General features: G+C 36.6%; 1 protein-coding gene across 20 annotated transcripts in view; it reads left to right on the top strand.

Annotated features, from left to right (window-relative positions):
• The window catches only part of DOP1A (DOP1 leucine zipper like protein A), a 107,564-nt gene that overhangs the window by 47,177 nt on the left and 36,163 nt on the right, over positions 1–24,224 (top strand). For 5 of the 20 annotated variants that reach the window (XM_003480309.5, XM_021091863.2, XM_021091824.2 and 2 more), the window contains 12 exons: positions 3,072–3,171; positions 3,919–4,028; positions 4,956–5,064; positions 6,439–6,559; positions 8,185–8,304; positions 10,445–10,559; positions 10,929–10,958; positions 11,267–11,500; positions 17,959–18,580; positions 18,993–19,267; positions 20,668–20,820; positions 23,280–23,380. In XM_003480309.5, coding sequence (XP_003480357.2) covers positions 3,072–3,171; positions 3,919–4,028; positions 4,956–5,064; positions 6,439–6,559; positions 8,185–8,304; positions 10,445–10,559; positions 10,929–10,958; positions 11,267–11,500; positions 17,959–18,580; positions 18,993–19,267; positions 20,668–20,820; positions 23,280–23,380 — 2,090 coding nt within the window. The remainder of the gene's footprint in view (positions 1–3,071; positions 3,172–3,918; positions 4,029–4,955; positions 5,065–6,438; positions 6,560–8,184; positions 8,305–10,444; positions 10,560–10,928; positions 10,959–11,266; positions 11,501–17,958; positions 18,581–18,992; positions 19,268–20,667; positions 20,821–23,279; positions 23,381–24,224) is intronic. The other 15 variants (XR_002343988.2, XM_021091892.2, XM_021091876.2 and 12 more) reach the window with 6 other exon arrangements.

The raw sequence follows: 24,224 nt of genomic DNA, 5'->3' as shown, positions 1-24,224 counted from the left end.
CATCTCAGTCATTCTTCCAGGTAAAAGTGGGCATTTTGGGACAAAAGCTGGTAGTTCAACCCACAATTCAAACACTCACCTGGGTGCTTTTCCTAAAGACCTCCATCATGCTTTAGTTTACAACAGAATGATTTGTGTAATTCTCCTTTCATTATAAAAAATATTAAAAGATATGTGCTCAAGAGTCAATATTTAATCAAACAAATGCTCTGTCATCAACAGCATTCTTAAGTGAAATTGGCTTTTTCTTTTTTGTTTTTGATTTTACTGCAAATACATGACAGTAAAAATTACAATGACTTCAGGTACAGTGGATGACACTGCTGGTGCTGCTTTTCATGCTAAGATGCCAGCAGTTTTACCCACTATTGCGTAATTAGAGCAAATGTTAGCATATCAAAAAAGACAAATAACATCTTGGTATTGTGTTAAGAATATAGTTTTTGGAATTCTTTTGTGGCACAGCAGGTTAAGCATCTGGTGTTGTTACTGCAGTGGTTTAGGTTGCTGCTGTGACATGGGTTCAGTCCCTGGCCCAGAAACTTCCATATGCTGTGGGTGAAAAAAAAAAAAAAAATATATATATATATATATAAAATATATAGATACATATATATAGATACTATATATATATATACAATATATAGATACATATATAGATACAATATATATAGATATAATATATAGATACAATATATACAATATATATACTATATATATAACATATATACAATATATAATATATATATTATATATACATATATATTTTTTTTTACACTCTGTGGATCTCTTGAAAGGGTCTTAGAGATCCCCAGGAGTCTGGAGAGCTTTGTTTGAGAATTGCTTAGATTAATAGAAGACATTGGTGTTTAGATGAGTGACTGTAATTGGCAGCTGTTGATGATCTGTAGTCTCTAACATCTCAGTTATTTCTCTAAGATTCCTTTAAAATAAGCAAACTGGGGGATTTCTAATGCTGTCAAGAAGCATGATGTAGTAAAAAGCTAACTAGCCTAAATAAGGAGAGACGCGTTCTCTCTTATCTGGGCACTAACCAGGCATTTGAGTATGTCAGTCCTGTGAGGCTCTGGTCCTTTATTCTAAAGCGGTTGTGAGACTAGTTGATTTCCTCCTTACCTTCTAATGCTCAGATTCCAAGGTTCTATTTTAAAGTGATTATCTAGTAATATTCTCAAAAGTTAACAGCGGTTTAATAAGCTGCCTTCTTTTTTCTTTTAACTTTAACCCTTAAGCCAGATCTCCTCTAGTATATCACACTTTAAACATCTAATTGAGGCTATTAGGAAAGAAACAAAAAATTGAATTGTTTCTCTTTAAAAAATCTGGAGTAAAATGAAAAAAATTGATTGGTTAAGCTGAGTGATAGATACAAAAAGCATTCATTATATTGTTTTCTGTATTTTTCTATATTTGAAATACTATAGGATATGAATTTTTTAAAGAACAAGAAATGAAAGACTTGAAATTGGTGAAAATAGTGAATTTTTTTTTCTTTTTATGGCCACACCCAAGGCATATGGAAGTTCCCAGGCTAGGGGTCAAATCAGAGCTGTAACTGCCAGCCTACACCACAGCAACACAGGATCCTTAACCCACTGAGCAAGGCCAGGGATCAAACCTGCATCGTTACGAATACCTGGCGGGTTCGTAACCCACTGAGCCACAATGGGAACACCCAAGATAGTGAACTTTTTAAAGAGTCTTTAGGGAGTTCCCATCGTGACTCAGTGGTTAACGAATCTGACTAGGAACCATGAGGTTGCAGGTTCGATCCCTGGCCTTGCTCAGTGGGTTAAGGATCTGGTGTTGCTGTGAGCTGTGGTGTAGGTCGCAGATGTGGTTCAGATCCTGCGTTGCTGTGGCTGTGACATAGGCCGGCAGCTATATAGCTTTGATTAGACCCCTATCCTGGGAACCTCCATATGCCACGAGTGCAGCCCTAGAAAAGACAAAAAATAAAAAAATAAAAAAATAAAGAGGTTTTTAGTCATTTGTCACCACTATGAGTGTGGTAACTATAAGACTAAAAGCTTATGGTTTTCTTCTCTCTGTCCCTTCTTGCACCATTTTCTTTGTTTTGTGTCAGATTTTGTTAATACTGGATAAGATAAAGAACTTTAAAATGGAGGTTGGGAGTTTCTGCTGAGCTGGAATGGGTTAATGATCCGACTTGTCTCTGTGGAGTCTCTAGTTCAACCCTAGGCCCAGCAAAGTGGGTTAGGGATCTGACCTTGCCACAGTTGTAACATAGGTAGCAGATGAGGCTCAGATTTGATCTCTGGAGTGGAAATTTACAAATGCCACAGATGCGCCCAAAAAAGAAAAATAAAATGGAGGTTAAAATCAAGTATATTGGAGTTCCTATTGTGCCTCAGCAGGTTAAGAACCCAACAGGGTGTCCATGAGGATGAGGGTTCTATCCCTGGCCTCTCAAAAGTTAAGGATCCAGCACTGCCACAAGCTGTAGCATTAGTTCTCAGATGTGGCTTGAATCCAGTATTGCTGTGGCTGTGATGTAGCTGTAGCTCCAGTTCAGCCCCTAAGCTGGGAACATCCATATCTTGTGCATATAGCCTTAAAAAGAAAAAGAAAAAAAATCACACAAATATTAAAAAAATATTCAAGTATAGTTTTAACTATAAATAGCTGTGTTACCTGGCTTTTCTTTTTTTCTTACTTATTTTTATTTTTATTGATTTTATTTTTTCCCATTATGGCTGGTTTACAGTGTTCTGTCAATTTTCTACTGTACAGCAAGGTTACCCAGTCACACATACATATATACATTCTTTTTTCTCACATTATCATGCTCCATCATATGTGACTAGATATAGTTCCCAGTGCCTGACTTTTCTTTATTTCCTAATCTGTAAAATAGAAGTAATAATTCCTGTGTTTGAAGGATCAAATGAGATAACACTGTATGAAATTCCCTCACAAGCCCTAAAGTTCTGAACATATTGTGAGGTATTATTTTTTGGGGGGGGGGGGAGAAAAAAGTAATATTTTTTGTATATGATTAAGTACAATGGCGTTCCTAACTTTCGCAGGCCACTCGACCAGATATGATCAGGATCTTGTCAGCCGCCCTTCATGTAGTACTAAGAAGAGATATGTCCCTGAACCGAAGACTTTACGCGTGGCTTCTTGGTAGGTGTTTCGTATGTGTGGTCTTTGCTGGAAAAGGATGAAGGGAAATTTTCCATACATAAGTATTATCAAGTTTATCTATGTCCTACATGAAGAAACTAAAAGTTTACTTATATGGATAATAAAAATGAAAACTATTTGTGTATTTTATGAAGAAATCTCAAAAGCTTCTTAGTTGAAGAAGCTATTTTAATCTGTAGGTCATGTTCACTTTCACGATATTTTTTTCCCTCTGGTAAATTGAGGCTGTTCTAAGTGTGTCGACAAAGAAGGATAAATTCACAATCAAAATAATGACATAATTTCCAAAACTGGACAGGAATTGGATCTTGTACTACTGTCCCACACAGAGTACCTGTCTCCCACTCAGGCAGTAAAATATAGTATATCTTTGTTCTTCTACACTTTTATGAGTGTTCGGCCTGTTTTCACAAACTCTTTACTACCTGAAGTGAGAAGATGCAGTAAAACTTATTTTGGATTTTCTGAATCATCAGTTATTTCACTGCTTATAAGATTGGGGAAAAAAAAACAATAATTCTTGAAGTATACTATGATACTCACTTATGTATTGAATTGGTTTCCCTTTATTAAACTGTCTAAAATGATCTCTCTTGCTGACATTGATTGGGCTACTAATTGGTAAGTGTTGAGTGCTGTTTTTGAGATATTTGCTGTTTTGGTATTTAGTGAACAGCAGTTTCAAGAATTCTATTTTAATTTATTTTACAATTTGTTTCCATGGAGGTTTTGATAACAACGGTGCTGTCATAGGACCCAGAAGCACAAGACACAGTAATCCTGAAGAGCACGCCACTTACTATTTCACTACCTTTTCAAAAGAATTGTTGGTTCAGGTAATGGATGCTTTCATTTTATTTTTTGATTACTCCATGATTGCTATAGTTACTCACCAAGTAACAAGACAAAGTCCTTGTTAAATGAATTAAGTCACAGTTGAAGGGGTGGAGATAGGGCTCACAAACTTCCTAAGAATGATAATAGCAAGCAAATCACCACAATAAAATGAGTAATTGATGGTAATATAGACTCTCTTCTCTGTGAGCCCAGAGATCTTTTTTTTTTTTTTCCCATGTACTTTGTTTTCATGACTTCGTTGCAACACAGTTGCAGCTTCTCACCTGTCTGCCCTATGAATGTTGGAGCTCCAGGACCTGTGTTATTTACTCTGAAATTCCAGGGAAATTTGGGTAGCAACAAGAATTTAAATGTGGTAAAACTTCTCTTGAGGTAGAAATGTTAAAATGATCCGTAGGTTTATTTCATATTATTTTTACTTCAATTATGTGTTATTCAAGATACCTCAGAATAAGTTGGAGAAGTACATGGTATCTGAAATAATTTGAAAGGAGTGAGGTTATAAAAACAGTTTTGAGTTACTAACGGGAAAATAATTGCATAATAGCAGCTACTACCGTGATAATGTGTCATAGTTGGGGCATGTCGATTGTCAAGAGGAAGATTTTACTCTTTGGGTTATCAATCACATTGTTCATGAATTTGTTTTTCCAGATTGTCCTTAACCTTTACACTTTTTTTCTAGAGAAAACATAAGCACTTTTTCTTCTGTGAAGACAAAGCTATGACTCGCTTTTTCCCCTAGCAGAGGAAAAAAGCCAACTTCAGCAAAAGAGCTTCTGAAAAGCAATAGCAGATGTAGATCTCTGTTTACATGTGGTTGTATATAAAAGTATTTTTCTGAAGAAAAAAAAAATCTCTGAATCTGTTTGCTTAAATAACTGATAAACTATCTCTTTTTCAAGGCAATGGTGGGCATCTTACAAGTAAATGGATTTGGAGAAGAAAGCACTTTAACACAGGATCTGAAACCTTTTCGTATTTTAATCAGTTTACTGGACAAACCTGAGCTAGGTAATACATCTGACCAAGGGCATGAGATCACATGTGGTTGTTTTATATTGTTTAATGATAAAAATAATGCAGAGTTATTACTTAGAAAAATCGCTGTGTTTTGAGGTAGCCTCAGCAATTCCTTACCTAAAATTCTCTCTAGTCCATTAAGAAGATACAAATGTACATCCAACTGGCATGTTATCATTTATCTACCCTCTACTGCACTCTACTGCATATGTCACTTTAAAGATGCTATCTAAGCTCTTCTTAATCCTGATTAAGCTACTGAAATTGAAACATTGATGATCTGTCATCTTATAGTTCACAGAATATAAAATGCACTTTCTTCCCCATATCCCCTTTGTGTGTTTTCCTTTTCTTCATTGTGTACTTCTTATATGTTAGATCTATTGGGAAGTTAGTTATGATACCTGGGATGGAAATTAAAAAAAAAAAAAAAAACAAAAACAGAAATACTAGCAATAATAAAGTGAAATGATAATGTAATTTTATTAAATTATATGCAGATGTTTTAGAATATATGTGTAAGTTCTCTCACCAATTCTTAAAAATGAAAATTTTTAAATATAAAAATAACTTTAGGAGTTCCCATTGTGGCTTAGTGCATTATGAACCTGACTAGTATCCATGAGGATATGGCTTCTATCCCTGGCCTCACCTAGTGGGTTAAGGATCCAGCACTGCTACAAGCTTGGATCCTGCCTTGCTGTGGCTGTGGTGTAGGCCAGCAGCTACAGCCTCGATTCAACCCCTACGCCAGAACTTCCATATGAGACAGGTGCAGCCTTAAAAAGAAAAAAAAAAAAAAGTTATAACTTTGGTTGTACCAATAGCTTTGAGAGTTTATTTTAGCTATCATGGTAATAGAGGAAGCTCAGAAAGTATCTTAAGGCATCTTTTATAGTAATAACACTTAGCCTTGAGCACTTTTATATTTAATAATAGTAATATAAGCATCACTTATTGAATACTCATTGTATTCTGGGAACTATGGTACTCAACAAATTTTTTCCTAACCCTTACACTTGACAGTCCTATGGTTGCTATTATTTTCTTCATTCTACATGAGGACATGAAATCTCAAAGAAGTTAAATAAGTTGTCCAAGCTAACAGAGGTGTTAAGTGGGAAAACCAATTTCCCTGATTTCGTGATTTCCATTAAGTCAATCTATGGTTAAGTATATGTTTAGTTATTTACTGTTTTACTGATAGCCTCTCAGAATGTTAGGTTTAGTTTAGCTTCTGGGAAAAAAAAAAATTATGTTTTCAAAATACTTGTTTTAAAGTGTACTGTAATTAGGCCAATTTGTAGATAATCATGGTTTGTCAGTGTTGATTAATTATTGTCTTTAATATGTATATTAATTTAGGACCTGTCATTCTAGAAGATGTCCTAATTGAAGTGTTTAGAACATTATATTCTCAATGCAAAGCAGAATTGGATCTTCAGATGGAACCACCCTTCAGCAAGGATCATGCTCAGTTAAGCAGGTGGATTACCAAAAAATCCAGCATGACACAAGATCTTTATTTATTAATATTCATAAAGTAGACATTGCTGTATGAAGCTTGTGTTCTGACTGAGTGAATTTGATTTAAAATACTGCTGTATGTTGGTGATAAGAACTCTTAGAATTAACTGCACCAACCTTGCAAACAGGCGTTTGTAGTGTGACTGCTCTGTGGTAGAACCACCACCTTCCATGATTGGTGCTCAGTGTCACCATTTGAAAAAACTAAATTTTAGCAGTTAATGTGAAGATAGAGCTTCACTTACCAAACTCACAGGAGATTAGCTGCTGCATGTCAGTTAGTGATGAAAGTTAGGCCTTGGTGACCAGCCCTGGTTGTTGGTATGGGGTAGGGCTTCTTGATGCCTTGACATGCTCAGGAGAACAGATCACAGATCAGAAGGTGGCTTGAACACAGTTAAGTGAATCACAGGGCACTAGGTGTTCTTTAAAGAATTTTTTTTCCAGTGGTGGTGATTTCTTGTTTCAAATGTATACATATATATACACATACCCTGGACAAGTCTTATAACATTACCATATCCTGTTCTCTGAGTCAGTGGTAGATGAAAAAAGTCTTTTTCATCTCTTTCCTGCTTTAAGAAGCCTACCTGTTTGCCAGTCTCTTACATCATTTTAATATGACAAAGGATCCAAGATAGTTCCTTTTACATAATTTACATTTTATTAATGTCACCTTAGTGAGACTTTAGAGATAACCTGGGCTTCCTAAACCATACTTTTATATAGTAAAACTTTTTAAGATAATTTTTTACTTCTGATAAATGTAATCCCCTATAATTTTTGTTTGAAAAGTTGATATTGGCTAACTTTGTGCTCTTTCATTCCTTACACTGCCTGATAATTTATTTTCCCCATAGGGTATTTAAGTAGCATTTTATTCTATAACATGCTAGTTATATTGACAGCGCCTCACTATATATAAAAATGATTGTTTTAATTGTTAGGAAGCGTGACAGGATATGGTATGTAGGTGGGTATTTAACAGGCTAGAGCGTTCACTTTTGAAATAGCAATGTTATTTTTCTCTGATGGAATTTGGAACTTCAGTAATAATAGCTATTCCCAGTATTAGTTCTTTTTGTTACTGTTTTTCAAGCTAAAAATAATAATTTGAATGAAATTCTCTAAAATAAACTTAACTTTTCTCTAGTAAATCTTGAATAGTACAGGAAAGCAGACAAAATTCTTTCAGAATAAATGCTGTCAGAATCAAATCAGTAATCAGTCTGTATGTGCCAGAGAAACAAAGCAATTTAATGCTGTATTCACAGTCAGACACTCAAAATAGTTTAAAAGGAACTTCCTGTCATTTTGCTGGAAGCACAGCTTTTTTTCTTACACAAGGTTAACTTCTGATCTTGATCATACATTTGAGTTTATGAAAACTCGAATTTTGGAGAATAACTACACATAAAGGGAAGAATGACAGTAGATAAAAATTATTTGTTGCTATATTCTCACTAGCAAGTTTTCTAGCATATACTTTAGGATTATGTACACCCTGAACAACATTGTACTCAAATTTAAATTTGAAAATGTAGATGCTGATATTTATTAGTTTTTGTTTGTTTGTTTTTTTAGTAAATTAAGGGAAAATAAGAAAACAGCAGAGCTGATTAAAACTGCCAACCTTCTCTTTAATTCCTTTGAGCCTTATTATATGTGGGATTACGTTGCACGTTGGTTTGAAGAATGTTGTAGGTATGTTCCAACTGTTTCATTCATTTTAATTTAATAGCATCCAGAGCTAATCTTTGAGTTTTTCTTTTAATTTCTTTGAGTTTAATGAAAACATTAAACATTCTCTTATACTCTCATACCATTACTGCTGACAATTATTATTTAATAGCCATAATCTCTACCATGTCAGTTTAGAATGTAGAATCATTGATCATATAATCTTAGATTTGAAAAGGAGTTTAGGAGCTCCCATTGTGGCTCAGCAGGTTAAGAATCAGACTCGTATCCATGAAGATGTGGGTTCCATCCCTGGCCTCAATTAATGATTTAAGGGTTGGACATTGCTGCAAGCTGCCAGGTAGGTCACAGACGTCGCTCAGATCTGGCATTGCTGTAGGCCAGCAGCTGCAGGTCCAATTCAACCCCTAGCCTGGGAACTTCCATATGCTGCAGGTCCAGCCCTAAAAAAAAAAAAAAAAAAAAAAAAAGAATGAATGAAAGGAAGAAAAGGAGTTTGGAGAGGAGATACTCGGTCACCAGCATGGATGAAAGATTTTTCCTTCTCCAATCCATAGTAATCCTGTTCTTCTTTGTTGGTAGAGAAAATAACAAATTTGTGCCTGGTGCCTTAGCACACTTTCCCAAAATGATTCTCACTTTGAATAATAAAAAATTCCTAGGTCACTTTGTGTTTTTAAAAACATAGAACCAGCCCATACTGTCAGGACATAAAGCCTAAAAAATGTTCTAAAAACCCAATAGTACTCATGAACGTGGGTAGAATTGGTCTGGATTCTAGACCAAAATCCTCTCAGAACCAGATTGACCTCTCCAGCCCCTGGAGCATTAGCCAATAAGTAAGCATTTATGAGCTCAGGATTAGAAGGCTCTTAAAACTGAAAACATTAATCCCTTTAATGATTTAGAAAGTTGACTGCTTGCTCATTGAAGGGCTGCTGAGCACCCAGTGGAAAGGCACTCTGCTAAGCAGACAGAGACACTTGCCATCTTCAAAGACCTAATAGCAAGAACAAGTAAGACCTGCACATGCTATGTCTAGTTATAAATGCCTTGAGAGGTTAAATTGTGGTAGCATTGTAGAGGAATTGTGTCTTTTTACCGCCTGACCCTGGATCAACTTTCCACATTCACAGACACACACATGTACCCTTCTTTAGCTAACCCTGCTCTATTTCCTGATCAAAATTAACTGGGCCCTTAGCTAACCTGAACTGTTGCCTTGCCAGCATTAACCCTGAGCCTTCATGATGTGGCTGATTCTTCGCTTGTGCTATTTTTTCCTAAAATAGTCTTCCCCTAGCCCATTTAGTCAGGTACTATGAGAGGCCACCCTCTTTTAGAAGTCCTCTGTGAATCCCTTAAATTTCCTATCAGAATCAGCTTCTACACTAGCTCATTGTCACATTATTTGTCTGTATGCCAGCTAGGGGCTGTATCATATGCTTACTTTGTGTCTTCAGAGCAGGGGGTCATAGAGGATTAATGGGATTTGGTTTGAGTGTTTGTCGAAGGAATGATCTCTATTACTTGGATCTGAGGAGACTTCCTGGAGGACGTAACCTTGAAGGATGGTTGCATTCTGGATATAGAGAATGAGATTGGGGAAGGATGATGAGGGACAGATTGGTACGAACATAGGACCTGAGGTTAGAAATCAGCAAATAATCCATTTTAACAAGGAAATGATATCTGTAGTGGGAGCACTGAGAAATATGTCCCCAAAAGGAAAAAACATCCAGAATACTTGGAAGTTGAGGATGGAGTTAAAGGGAGAGGTTAAGCCTAAGAATCTTGCTGAGGGGAAAGAAAGATGCTTCTCACAAGAACACAACAGTGTGTGTCCCAGTGTAGACATGACTCAAAAAGATAAAATGTAAAGGAGTTCCCATCCTGACTAGTACCCATGAGGATGTGGGTTCCATCCCTGGCCTCCCTCGGTGGGCTAAGGATCCGGCATTGCTCTGAGCTGTGGTGTGGGCTTGGAAACCAAGTGGCTGTGGCAAGTACCTAAAGCTCTAATTCGACCTCTAGCCTGGGAGCTTCCACATGTTGCGGATGCGGCCCTTAAAAAAAATGATGATCGCACTTGTATTCACATTACTTGATAATATCCTTGATGAAGTACGTTTTGTCCTTTTAGGAGGACACTGCATGCCAGACTTCACATTGGGCCTGGAGATAGTAGTGAGTCGTCTGAATTACAGCTGACCAATTTCTGCTTACTGGTTGATTTTTTGTTGGATATTGTTTCTTTGGTAAGACCATCTTGGTAAAAACATTTTGGGGAAATGTAATAACATAGTTCATATATTTCATTTGAAGATAAACCTCATCTTCAAGTAAATTTCATTTTTAAAATTAAATTGATTTTTCCCCTTTTGGCATAGCTTTTTAAGTAAAATTTTGAAAGTGTTTTGTTCTCTGACACATATATATATAATACATACACAGTTCTTATTTAATATGTGGAATATACTTCATAATTGCATGTTATAGAAATCTTACATGTTTAATGTATAGTGGTTTAATGCTGCATTTATATTCATTAATGATTCTATTAAATGAAGACTGTTGGAATCTTTTCCCCTTTTCTCTCCTCAATTCTTTGCTTTCTCATTTTGAAGCCTACTAGAAGTATGAGGGTGCTGTGTCAGGTATGACGTTCAGCCTGTTTTGTTTATAACTGATTGCATTCACTTATGTTATAATTTCAGTAATGTAACAGATAAAACTGGGACTCTTTTATAATATATGCTTCGAAATACTTAAATTGAGAATTTGGGCATAGAAATTTTGTATCTGTAATACTAAATGATCATTCAGTCAGTGTTAATTAAGAGCATGATACACATAAAATGAGTACAATTATTTTCTTTTTTAATGTAGATTAAACATAAGTTAAGTGACATGACCTTGGAGTTACACACCATATATACTTTGGTCCTTTCACCCTTCTTTTCAGGAGACTTACATTGAAATCCAGACAGAACACTTGCCGCAACTGCTGCTCAGGATGATATCTGCCCTGACAAGCCACCTGCAGACCCTGCGTTTATCTGAACTCACAGATTCACTCAGGCTCTGCTCCAAGATCCTTAGCAAGGTTCAGCCTCCTTTGTTATCTGCCAGCACTGGAGGCGTGTTGCAGTTTCCAAGTGGGCAGAACAACTCTGTCAAGGAGTGGGAAGACAAAAAGGTAAATGTTTTCTTTTATTTTTGGTATTTGACCAATTATATTTCTTCCAGGCAGAACAGTTTCTTAAGTAAAATCACTTACATGTTATCATTTATGTGTATTAATAACTCTTTCCTATATCCAACTGTTGTGGCAGTCTTGTAGGCTGATGGCTCTATACAGTTTAACTGTCCATATCAACACTTTGCAAGAGAAATAAAATGCAAAGCAACATTTATAACTTAAAATTTTCGGGTAGCTTCATTAAAAAGTAGAAAAAGCTGAAAATAATTTTAATGATATTTTATTTAGCCCGTTTGAGCTAATATATTTCAAGATGTAATTAATATAAAATTGATGTAATGTAAAAAGATTTTTTTTCTTTTTTTAATTTAATTTTATTTTTTATTACTCAAAGGAATTTATCACATCTGTAGTTGTATAATGATCGTAACAATCCAATTTCACAGGATGTTCATCCCACAACCCAAGCACATCCCCCCACCCCCAAACTCTCTCCTCCAGAGACCATAAGTTTTTCAGTGTCTGTGAGTCAGCATCTGTTCTGCAAAGAAGTTCCGTCTGTCCTTTTTTCAGATTCCACATGTCAGTGAAAGCATTTGATGTTGGTGTCTCATTGTATGGCTGACTTCACTTAGCATGATAGTTTCTAGGTCCATCCATGTTGCTAAGAATGCTGGTATTTCGTTCATTTTAATGGCTGAGTAATATTCCATTGTGTATATGTATCACATCTTCTTGATCCACTCCTCTGTTGATGCACATTTAGGTTGTTTCCATGTTTTGGCTATTGTATATAGTGCTGCAGTGAACATTGGAGTACATGTGTCTTTGCGAGTCGTCGTTTCCTCTGGATAGATGCCCAAGAGTGTGATTGCTGGATCAAATGATAGTTCTATGTTTAGTTTTCTGAGGCATCTCCATACTGTTTTCCACAGTGGTTGCACCAATTTACAGTCCCACCAACAGTGTACTAGGGTTCCTTTTTCTCCACACCCTCTCCAGCACTTATTGTTTGTATACTTTTGGATGATGGCCGTTCTGGCTGGTGTAAGGTGGTACCTCATTGTGCATTTCTCTAATGAGGAGTGATGTTGAACATCCTTTCATGTGTTTTTTGGCCATGTGTATGTCTTCTTTGGAGAACTGTCTGTTTAGATCTTCTGCCCATTCATTTTTTGATGGGATTGTTTGTTTTTTTGGTATGGAGCTGCAGAAGGTGTTTATAAATTTTGGAGATGAATCCCTTGTCCGTCGATTCACTTGCAAAGATTTTGTCCCATTCTGTGGTTGTCTTTTCGTTTTGTTTAGGGTTTCCTTTGCTGTGTAGAAACTTTTCAATTTGATTAGGTCCCATTTGTTTATTTTTATTTTTCTTGTCAATACTCTAAGAGGTGGATCTGAGAAGATGTTGCTGTCATTTATGTCAGAGAGTGTTTGGTCTTTGTTTTCCTCTAAGAGTTTTATAGTGTCTGGTCTTCTATCTAGGTCTTTAATCCATGTTGAGTTTATTTTTGTGTATGGTGTTAGGAAACTAAGTATCACTTTAAATTTTTTAATTAAAATTAAGTGCAGTAAAAAATTTAGCTTCTCGTCAGATCAGCCACATTTCAAGAGCTCAGTGGTCACATGTGGCTAGTAGCTATCGTATTAAACAGGACATTTATAATCCTAACTTTATTGGTCTTTTTCATATATACAGTACTTTTTTTTTTTGCCTTTCAAGGCCAAATTTGCGGCACATGGAAGTTTCCAGGCTAGGGGTCAAATTGGAGCTACAGCTGCTGGCCTACACCATAGCCACAGCAACACCAAATCAGAGCCATATCTGCAAGCTACTGTATACCACAGTTCACGGCAATGCCGGATCCTTGACCCACTGAGCGAGGCCAGGGATTGAACCTGAGTCCTCCTGGATCCTAGTCGGGTTTGTTACCACTGAGTCAGGACAGGAAGTCTCTATACAGTAAATTTTTGACATGTTCTTCATGAAATCCAGAGTCTTTTTGCCCTCCCTAGTCTTCCAGATTCTTAATGGTTACTTTGTGGTGTTGAATAGAATTGTAATACAGTTGACCCTTGAACAAAACAGGTTTGAACTGAATGAGTTGACTTATTTACAGATTTTTTTTTTCAAGAAATATATTGGAAATTTTTTCAGAGAATTATGACAATTTGAAAAAACTCTCAGATAACTCACATGGCCTAGAAATATCAAAAAAATTAAAAATTTGTGTTTGTCATGAATGCATAAATTATATGTAGATATGCATATAACATACAACTGTGTTTTAATTGACTGTTTATGTTTCATTAAAGCTTACAGTCAACAGTTAGCTTTTAGTAGGTTTGAGGCATTCAAAATTTTTATGTGGATTTTTGACTGTATAGGGGCTCGACATCTCTAACCCCTACATTGCTCAGGGTCAACTGTAATTTTAATGTCTGACCATGGTAACATATTTAAGCATGTATGAAACAGGTATGGAAAAAGCAATTTAAAAGCCTTCAGGTTTATAATACTACAGTACTTTGTAGTAAACATTAATGAAAACATTCATGGAATTATGTAATTCTGTTGAATTTCGGCACAGAGCACTGTGTTAAAACAAAAGATTTAAATATTTCTAGCATATAAGGTTCATTACCTAAATATTGTGTTAGCCTAGTTGCCGTTACTTTATTTCTTGCTTTTGAATTTCTTCAGCCAGGCAAGATATATTATTAGGAAGATCTCATTACAGCCTTTTCCATCAAGTCTTAATCCTAAAACGTTTTTCTTGGACCTCCTAAATGTATTGCTTTCTTTATATGAAGTGAACATTACTGACCCTTGAACAATTTAAATATATCCCAGGATTATCCTACATAAACTAAAACTAGTAACTAGTCTGTCTTATTTTTCTTCCTACCTACTTATTGATAATATTATATGGACTCTACTCTTGGTCAATTCATTTTGTTGTGCTATTTTTCCTTAATTTATGCCTCTAGTATCAACTTAGAAATAAAGCTAAAATGGACATTAAATGTTTTTGCATTGGTTTTTATTTGAATGAAGTTAGTAAGAGTAGAGGAGGGACCTTAGCATTCCCTTGATATCATATTCAAATATGAGAATATTTAGTATGTAGAAAAAACATCACTTTATTGATGGTTACAGATAAGGTAAATGGGAACGCCCATTCCTATTAAATGAAAGACAATTAAATAATACTTTTTAAATATAATGGTTTGTTAACTTCAGATGTGTTTTTGCCCTTCTCTCTTTCTTTAGTTTTCATGCCTATTCCCAGGCCATCTGTTCTTTTCTGTTTTTCACTGAAGCACAATGGTCTTCTCATCTTCACTGAGATGTCTAAAATTGATCAAATTTGAAAGCTGAAAGTATTTTCTATATTCCTTTTTTTGAAATTGAAGGAATGATTCTTTTAAAAATGGTAAATCTAATTTTGCCTCCATGCACTTAGTTCATTTTTATAAAATCAGTGTATTGGATCTCTATACCCAGGTGTCTGAAACGTGTAATTCCTTTTCAGAAAGAAATGTTGTTATAAGATGATCTGAAGCATGATTATGAAATAGAGACCATTTAACTAAGTATTATATGTTACAATGTGACATGTATGCAAGTGTAACTGAATTTATAGCATGAATTCTTTTAGTGTAATATCATTGTTTTACAGTCCTTATATTAAAAAAAGATTAATACAGAAATGATAATAAACTAATTTTATTTTACTATTTAAATAAGATTTCTTTTTAAAAGTGCACTGATAAAAGATTTTTCAAAGTAGAAAAATAAGTTCAGTTCTGATGGCTACCTCTAAACTTTGATATTTTAATATGTAAAGTTCTCTTGGTGATCTGTGATAAAAGGAGCATGAAGTTTAGAATCACTTCAGCTGAGCTCTTCTAACTACTAAGCTTATTTGCTTAGTAGTTGGGCAAGTTTTGTTTTTAATTTCCGTAAGCCTCAGTTTTCTTACCTTTGAAATAGAGGTAAGAGCCCCTCCTCTCAGCACCCTCTCTGTGTATCCAGCAATGGGTTAGGCATACCTGGGTGACTCTGCCCTTCCCCACCCCTTCCTTTCTAGTTGGGACGCCGCATGTTAAACAAATAATTGCACATTTAATCACAGTTTTGATCAATGTATGAAGGAAAGTAAGGAGTGGTAGGAATGTGGAAAATGGTGTGATCAGACCTAGGCTGGGGCCAAGGAAGGCTGGCTTGAGGAAGGATTGTTCGGTGAAGCTTAGAGGAAATGGGCTGCATGAGATACGAGAGCACAGGGCACGGGCAGAGGAAGGTGCTTGGGGCAGGCAGGCGGAGGCCGAGTCTTACAGAGTCTTTTCACTATACCTATACCAAGGCTTTTATTCTTTGTCTTAGAATCAGTGGGAAGACTCCAAAGGGGAAAAGGCAAGTGGCATAAATCACATTTGTGTATTAGAAAAATTACTGTGGCCACAGTATGGAGTATGGATCTGAGAAACAGAAATGGATGTAGGGAGACCTACAGTAGCGCAGGTGAGAGGTGGTGGAAATGTGTCCTGACATGATGGGGGAGTGAAGACAGAAGTGAATGGATTAGCCATTCACTGAGGAAGATAAATCACTAAGGTGTAGAAATGGATTGGTAGGGTAATGAGTGATCACTCACACTTACTGAATGGTTACTGAGTGATGACTTCTATGCCAGGTGCTTTATATACAGTGTTACTTAATTTGCATAGCAACTATAAAATTTAAGAATTACTGTCACTGAACTACATAGACCAAGAAACCAAGGTTTGGAGACAGAAAATCATTTGCCAAGCAGACAGGCGAGCACCCTCAGCCACAGTACTGAAATTGATGTAGGGAAAGTGTTGGTGGAGGAGAGGTGAAGGTACAAGAATCACCCATAGGTTTCTGCCTTCCTGGTTTGAGGACTGGATGGTGGTACAGTTCACTGAGGCAAGGAACATTGGGTGAGGCCCAGGTTTTTTTGTTTTTGTGGGGTTTTTTTTTTAATGATTTTTATTTTTTCCATTGTAGTTGGTTTACAGTGTTCTGTTGAGGCCCAGTTTTGTGGCCGCAGAGCTTTTAGTGTATGTCTTGAGTGACCTTAGTCAAATGCACATTATGCTCTGGCACACTTACCCAAGGAGTTCATGGGATGTACAACTTTTGTTTACCTAACCTAAGCCAGAAAATATGCTTGATGGTTGTATTTATCCTATCCTTATAGAGAGGCAACAGCCAATCCTTTCCTGCTCTGTTCTACTTCAGGGGCTGGTTCATTTTGTTTACATTGTAATTAATTGTCTCTTCCCTTCTAGGTTGTAAACAGTTGCTTTTATTCCTAGTACTTAAATGGCACGTAATGTGGGCTCAGTAGCTGATCGTTGGAAGAATGAAAGATTAATAGCCAACATATAAACAGTACTTGACATTTCAGACAGAAATTTCACAGTCATATGGTCTCAAATAGAAGATCTATTAGATTTTTTTTTTTTTTTTTTTTAAGGGCTGCACTCGCAGTGTATGGAGATTCCCAGGCTAGGGGTCAAATTGGAGCTGTTGCTGTCGGCCTATGCCACAGCCACAGCAACTTGGGATCTGAGCCACATCTGTGACCTACACCACAGCTCATGGCAATGCCAGATCCTTAACCCACTGAGCAAGGCCAGGGATTGAACCTGCAACCTCATGGTTCCTAGTCAGATTCGTTTCTGCTGCGCCATGACAGGAACTCCTATTAGATTTTATTTCTAGTTTATAAAATGTTATTTTTTTTAACTTTACATGTCTCATTCTGTGCATTATTTAGACATTAGGAAGGTGATTTCATGAAGTAGGTTGAATATATTATTAGCAGTTTGAAAACAAGGTCATAAATCCAAAGTTCTACATATACATACTTTGACCTCAAGAACCTTAGCTTAAGCTCTGCATATGACAAATAATATTTATTGAATGACTGTATTAATATACTAATCAGGCCGTATCAGTAATTCCTATTATCATAGTTATGTGAATCACTTGTAGAAAACAGTTTCACAATTCAACCAAGTATGTGGATGAAGTTGCGAAATGTGAATTAAGTTGTGAGTGGAGTTCCCGCTGTGGCACAATGGGATAGGTGGTGTCTCTGAAGCACCAGAACATAGGCTCGATTCCCAGCCCAGCACAGCGGGTAACAGGATCCGGCACTGCTCCAGCTGCAGCATAGGTCGTAACTGTGGCTTGGATCTGGTCCCTGGCCTGGGAACTCCATATGCTGTGGGGCAGCCAAAAAAGAGGGGGAAAAAATTAAAAAACAAAACAAAACATATGTATATATGTGAATTAAGTTGTGAATAAGACCAATCTAAAACTGACTTCTCTCATAACATGACCATTTAAAGTTTTTACTTCTTATAAATATATACATTTAACTACTCAGCCTTTTTCTCTTTTTAATCTCTACCAGATATCATCAGTTTCTCTTGAAAATCCTACTGAAGTGTTTGAAGATGGAGAAAATCCACCAAGCAGTCGATCATCAGAGAGCGGATTCACTGAGTTTATACAGTATCAAGCAGACCGGCCTGATGACATTGACAGAGAACTGAGTGAGGGGCAGGGGGCAGCTGCCATCCCGATGGGTAGCACATCCTCCGAAACAGAAACAGCCTCCACTGTGGGATCTGAAGAAACCATCATCCAGCCCCCTTCCCTAGTCACTCAGGGGACAGCACCCCGGAGTGGGAAGACCGCCCAAAAAACTGCAATGCAGTGCTGTCTGGAGTACATCCAGGAGTTTCTCACCAGACTCATCAACCTCTACATCATTCAGAGTAACTCATTCTCTGAGGCTTTGGCCGCAGAGCATCAAGGGGATCTCAGTCGAGAGCAAGGGGAGACTTTGAAATGGGACAGGGATTCACATGGAGATGTGAAAGAGAGAAACATAAGTAAACACCAGACCTCGAAAGAGTACCTTGCTGCCTTCCTTGCAGCCTGCCAGGTCTTCCTGGAGTGCTCAAGTTTCCCAGTTTACATCGCTGACGGGAGCCATACCTCAGAATTACATTCTGAAAAATCAGAGACTGGTAAGCTTGTCTTAGTTTTATTTATTTTAGCATATTTTCTATGGCATGTTCCCCCCTCCTGCTTTTTTTTTCTTAAGGAACAGATGTTAAAACTGGGATTTTTTTAACCAGTTCATTTTTTAAAGCATTATTTTAATTTGTAGATATTTTTAAACAAGATACTCTCATTATGGGGAGTTGATATGTTGGAAAATTTTGTGATTTTGATGTCTTTCACAGTTTGAAAGTGAGCAGAAGCCAAGAAGGACATTAACTCCTTTCTCTGGAGAAAAGTAATATAACATTTAGATCCATTGATTTCCAGCAGGGAACTCCCAAAGGGCCCTGTTTTTGAAAGTGACTTAGAAGTTGGAGTGTGAGTGAAAGGTCTCATGTGATGAACTTCATTGGCTCCCATCTCTTCTCTTTTTAGACTGGGAGCACGTGCAGCCTCCACTGTGGCTCCAGACACTGATGAATGCTTGCAGCCACGCAGGTGATTTCAGTGTGCAGAGTGTTGCTATTTCTCTTGTCATGGACCTGGTAGGATTGACTCAGTCTGTGGCCATGGTCACTGGGGAAAACATCAACAGCGTGGAGCCTGCACAGCCCTTAAGTCCAAACCAGGGACGAGTGGCTGTGGTCATTAGACCTCCCCTCACTCCAGGCAATCTGAGATACATAGCTGAGAAGACTGAGTTTTTCAAGGTGAGTTCTAAGAAATGCGTACATGACTAAGGTAACACTTGACCTCATTTACTTAACACAAATTTTAAAGGTGGTAATTGCACACGTCCTAATATCATACCCAATAAGAAGAGATAACACACTTGATCAGGGCCGCATTACCAGCCTTGTCTCCAGTTTTATAAGGAGAGAGAAAGATGAGGATGAGGGGAGTAAAGAGGAAAGTTCATTTAGGCAGTAAAATGTATTTCCAAATAAAGTGATTGTGACACTTGCTTTTTCTAAACTATAACCGCAGCTCTCTTAAAACTTCCCAGGAAAATTTTTCTAACTTTGAATTGTCTGATTATCATCTGTGATGCATTAAAAAAAAAAAACACAGTCTTGGATTTCTGTCACAGCAGAACATATGATAGCCTCTACATAGAAGGCACATTAACTATACTTTGGCTTGAGGAGGTAGAAAGATATATATATAAAATTTAATATATATATCTTTATATATGTAAATATAATTTTAATTTAAAATATTTTAAATTAAATTTTTAATTTAAAAATATATAAAATATATATTTTATATTAAAAATTTAAATTTTAAAAATCTGATTTCAAGTCATTGTGCCCCTCCAGATAGTTCCTCCTGCTAGGTCAGAGTCACTTTCTATAACGTGGTGGTAAGCCCCAAAGACTGTTGGGTTTTTATTAGTGCTATCATAGATCATCAAGTGTTGTGTTAACAGAGGTAGCACTGAAATATTTACAACCTGTTTTATATACTTTCAGTAGTTTGGATATTTGGACTATGAATTGTAATACAGTGTGTACCATGTAACTAAACACTAAATTGCCTTCATTGTGGGAGTTATATCCTTTTAAAGATAATGTATTCTAGGAGTTCCCACTGTGGCACAGTGGGTTACAAATCTGATTGCAGGGCTCAGGTCACTGTGGAGGCGCTGGTTCGATCCCTAGCCCAGAACAGTGGGTTAAAGGATCTGGCATTGCTGCAGCTGCAGCATATGTCTCAGCTGTGGCTTAGATTCAGTCCCTGGTCTGAGAATGTCCATATGCTACAGGTGCAGCCATTAAAATAATAATAATAATGATGTATTCTGGCATCACTAAAATAGTGAAATGGGGTCTTATCTGGTCCCTGTAAAAAGTGCTTACATATCTGATGTTCAAAATAAAATATAATGAAAGGATTGTTAAATAGGTTCTTAAAGCCTAGATGATGGGAAAGGACAGTTGGAAAGCTACACACTCAAATCTCATTCCACTGGCATAAATAAGTGTTAAGGACCTTCTAGGTCGGGCAGTCATAGGCTTGTTTGTACCTAATGGGAAATACTTATTAAATAAGTTTTTATTTACAGTTTTGTAACACTAACTTTTATGTCTTTTTTTTTTTTTTTAAATAGCATGTAGCTTTAACATTATGGGACCAGCTGGGAGATGCGACACCTCAGCACCACCAGAAGAGTGTGGAACTGTTTTATCAATTACATAACTTGGTTCCTTCTTCTAGCATCTGTGAGGATGTTATAAGTCAGCAGTTAACCCATAAAGATAAGGTAAATTCTTCTCATCCTGTGCCTGACCCAGACACCTTGCTCCCATTATACTAAAAGGTAAATTAAGGAAATTCTAGGAAAATTATGGCATTTAATATCTGAGTAACAGATAACTTCGTTGAGAGTGATCATCATATCTTAAATGTAGAGTAAAAATTCTATTCTTTTTAGAGGAAAGTTCTTATAAACACATCAGTAATATGAAAAAATCAAACAACCTCAGTCAACTGGGTTCATTTCTTGGTTCAGGATGCCAGCAGTGGGTAGTGATGATTAAAGCTGTTGCTGGCCCAAGTTCTCGGGTCATTTAAAGATGTATTCATGAGTTCTTATTGTGGTTCAGCTGGTTAAGAACCCAAAGTTATCTCTGAAATTGGGAGTTCCATCTCTAGCCTCATCTAGTGGGTTAAGGATCCAGCATTACCGCAAGCTGTGGCTAAGTTGCCGAGGCAGCTCTGATCTGGTGTTGCCATGGCTATGGCATAGGTATCAGCTGGAGCTCTGATTTGACCCCTGGCCCACTAACTTCCATATGCACAGGTGCAGCCCAAAAAAGAAAATATAAAACAAAAAATATTCAGCACCTCAGTTATGAAACTATTCAGTAGATTAATGTATATGAAATGACATTTATAAGCTATATAATGCTAGTGAGATTATATTATTTGCATTATAATAAATATCCAGAATAAGGATTTTGTATCCTAATGTGTATGAACTGATAACATAAGTCAGAGTAAAATGGCTGAGTTATGAGTGGGCCCCAGATGCTGAAGTGATCATTCTGATTGACCTGTCCAGGGTAACTTAATGCTGTTTGTGGTCTTCATGTGTCTGCTTTCTAATACAAATCAAAGAGTTTACTGAGGAGCTTTTAGAAGTGGATTGCCCTCATTTTAAAAAAAAGCTAAATGCTAGTGAGTTTGAATGAGTTATATTCAAAAAGGTGTTGTGTTGAGTAAATGAAGCATTTGGCAGGAGGGAAGTGACAAATGAAGGTGTAAATAAGAGGAATGAAAAGTTTATTCCAAGAAAAATATTAAAATTCTAATTCTGCTTCAACACATTCTTTCATAATTGCTCAGAGAATTTTAAATAAAGCTTGGTATTTTAATGTAACAATTTGCTTTGCATTTAGTATAAATCTAGGACAAATTGTATGCCTATTTACTCATACAGCAAGCATTTTACTAAAGAAATACTAAGTTCTGAGGAGTTCCTGCTGTGGCACAGTGGGTTAGGGATCTGGCATTGTTACAGCTGCAGCTCAGATTCGATCCCTGTCCTGGGAACTTCCATATACCGTGTGTGCAGCCAAACAAACAAACAAAAAATATGTATATAAAGTTCTGAATAAAGATATTATACATCCATGAGAAAAGTTAAAATACCTATTATTACTTTTTTTAAATGTTTGTGTTGGTTGATGTCTAAACACAGGCTTCGTTGGAAAAGCACTTATTAGGCCCACAGAAAAAGCAAGAACTCCTCTAACCCATCATAATTTAGACAGTTGTAGTCTCTCATTTGGGGGTTCTTTTACTTGAAGGATTCCATGAATGCTGGAGGAATACCAGCTATTTAATACCAAATAGTGGTCTTTCTGAATAACTTATTTTTACATTATTCTATCTATTATTATCTTAACACTCATCTTTTCCAAATAATTCCAAAAGTGATGTAGTATTTTTCTTGTAGAAATAATTTTTATAGGTATTCAGAATGTTAATCTAATAAATCAGCTTTATAAGTGATGATAACTTCATTTGGGATTAAAAATATTATTTCTGGGAGCAGAAGTAAATTATGTAGTGCCATGAAATTAGTTTTGACTACTATGTATTTATATTAAAATGAGGGAGAAAGTGCTTCCTTTACTCAAGATATCATAACATGCACATTATTAGTTCTTTCAATCCCATTATAAAATCTAGTAAACTAATTACCCAAACTAAATAATAATTCATGAAGAGTTCCCATCGTGGCTCAGCGGAAATGAATCCGACTAGCATCCATGAGGACACAGGTTCAATCCCTGGCCTCGCTTAGTGGGTTAAGGATCTGGCATTGCTATGAGCTGTTGTGTAGGTCACAGAGACAGCTTGGATCTAGCATTGTTGTGGCTGTGGTGTGGGCCAGTGACTATAGCTCTGATTCAGCCCCTAGCCCGGGAACTTCCATATGCCTTGGATGTGGCCCTAAAAAGACAAAAAAAAATTGTCATTTGCCTATAAAAAATACAATAATTTATGTAGCAGCATTAGATGATCCTTTAGGTTTAATATTTCTAAGTATTTTCTACATTTCTGTTTCCATAAAAAAATACAGATCATTATATTGTGTATTGGAGAACTGGGAACATTAAACATAATACTTTGTCTTAAATAGCTACTTTGATTTTACTAAAATCACTTAATATCTTCAAAGGATAATAAAATAATCTCCCCATTCATCCTCAGAAAATAAGGATGGAAGCGCATGCGAAGTTTGCAGTTCTTTGGCATCTGACAAGGGACCTCCATATAAATAAGTCTTCATCTTTTGCACGGTCTTTTGACAGGTTTGTTACATTTTATATTCAGATTTTATAGTCAGATATATTAATGTTTCTTTTCTTGAGTCCTCTGTCTAATTTGGCCAGGGTAGGAGATAGCAGTTTGCAGATTTCATAAAGAGAATTTATAAATTTTTTTTAAAATCTAAGCTATATTAAAATGCATGGCATCTGCGTTTATCTAACAGATTTCCCCTTTCTAGCTCTGGAACACCCAGTGCTCCTTCCTTTCATCAGAGGACTTCATCAACTTCCTACTCTGTGCCAGGTTCCATTCTAGGTGCTAGGAAAACAGAAGCAGATCCAGCCTTTTTGAGTCTATATATATTCACATTCAGTGAAATGTCATATAAACAGTAGACTGTGTAAGTGATTCTCTAGCAATTATGGTCAATCTTCTGCCTGAGCCAGACTTAAAATCTACAGCTAAAATACTGACAGACCACTTCCAATGAGCTGCCTGAGAGTGAGTTTGCTGTTTGTCTAGACTAAGATGACTCATACTGTAAAAGGGAGATGTGCATTAACTTCCAAGGAAGCTTCCACTTACAGGTAGATTCACATGCACTGGCCTAAGATGACAGTCTCATAGGCAAGTTTCGTAGTGGTGGCCCCACATCTCACTACACTTAAAGCCCTGCTCAGGATCAGATGTGTGCTCTACTGGATGCTATTTCAACTGGTGGTTTTCAAGCAGCATCACCATTTTAAAATGGTCTGCTCTTGAACCCCTTAATGAACTGGGCCTTGGGCCTAGGTGCTTTATAGTCACCACCTCTAATTCAGTGAGTGCCTGTGCTCAGCATGGAAGTGAGGCAAAGAAGGCCCAGTAAAGTTAAATGATTTCCCC

Source organism: Sus scrofa, chromosome 1, assembly GCF_054392235.1.
Source record: "Sus scrofa isolate SSC_HxYL_T2T_F1_AM1 chromosome 1, Sscrofa_HxYL_maternal_Yorkshire_Landrace_v2.0, whole genome shotgun sequence".
In the NCBI taxonomy this organism is placed as follows: domain Eukaryota; kingdom Metazoa; phylum Chordata; class Mammalia; order Artiodactyla; family Suidae; genus Sus; species Sus scrofa.
This window is presented reverse-complemented; position numbering and strand designations above follow the sequence as displayed.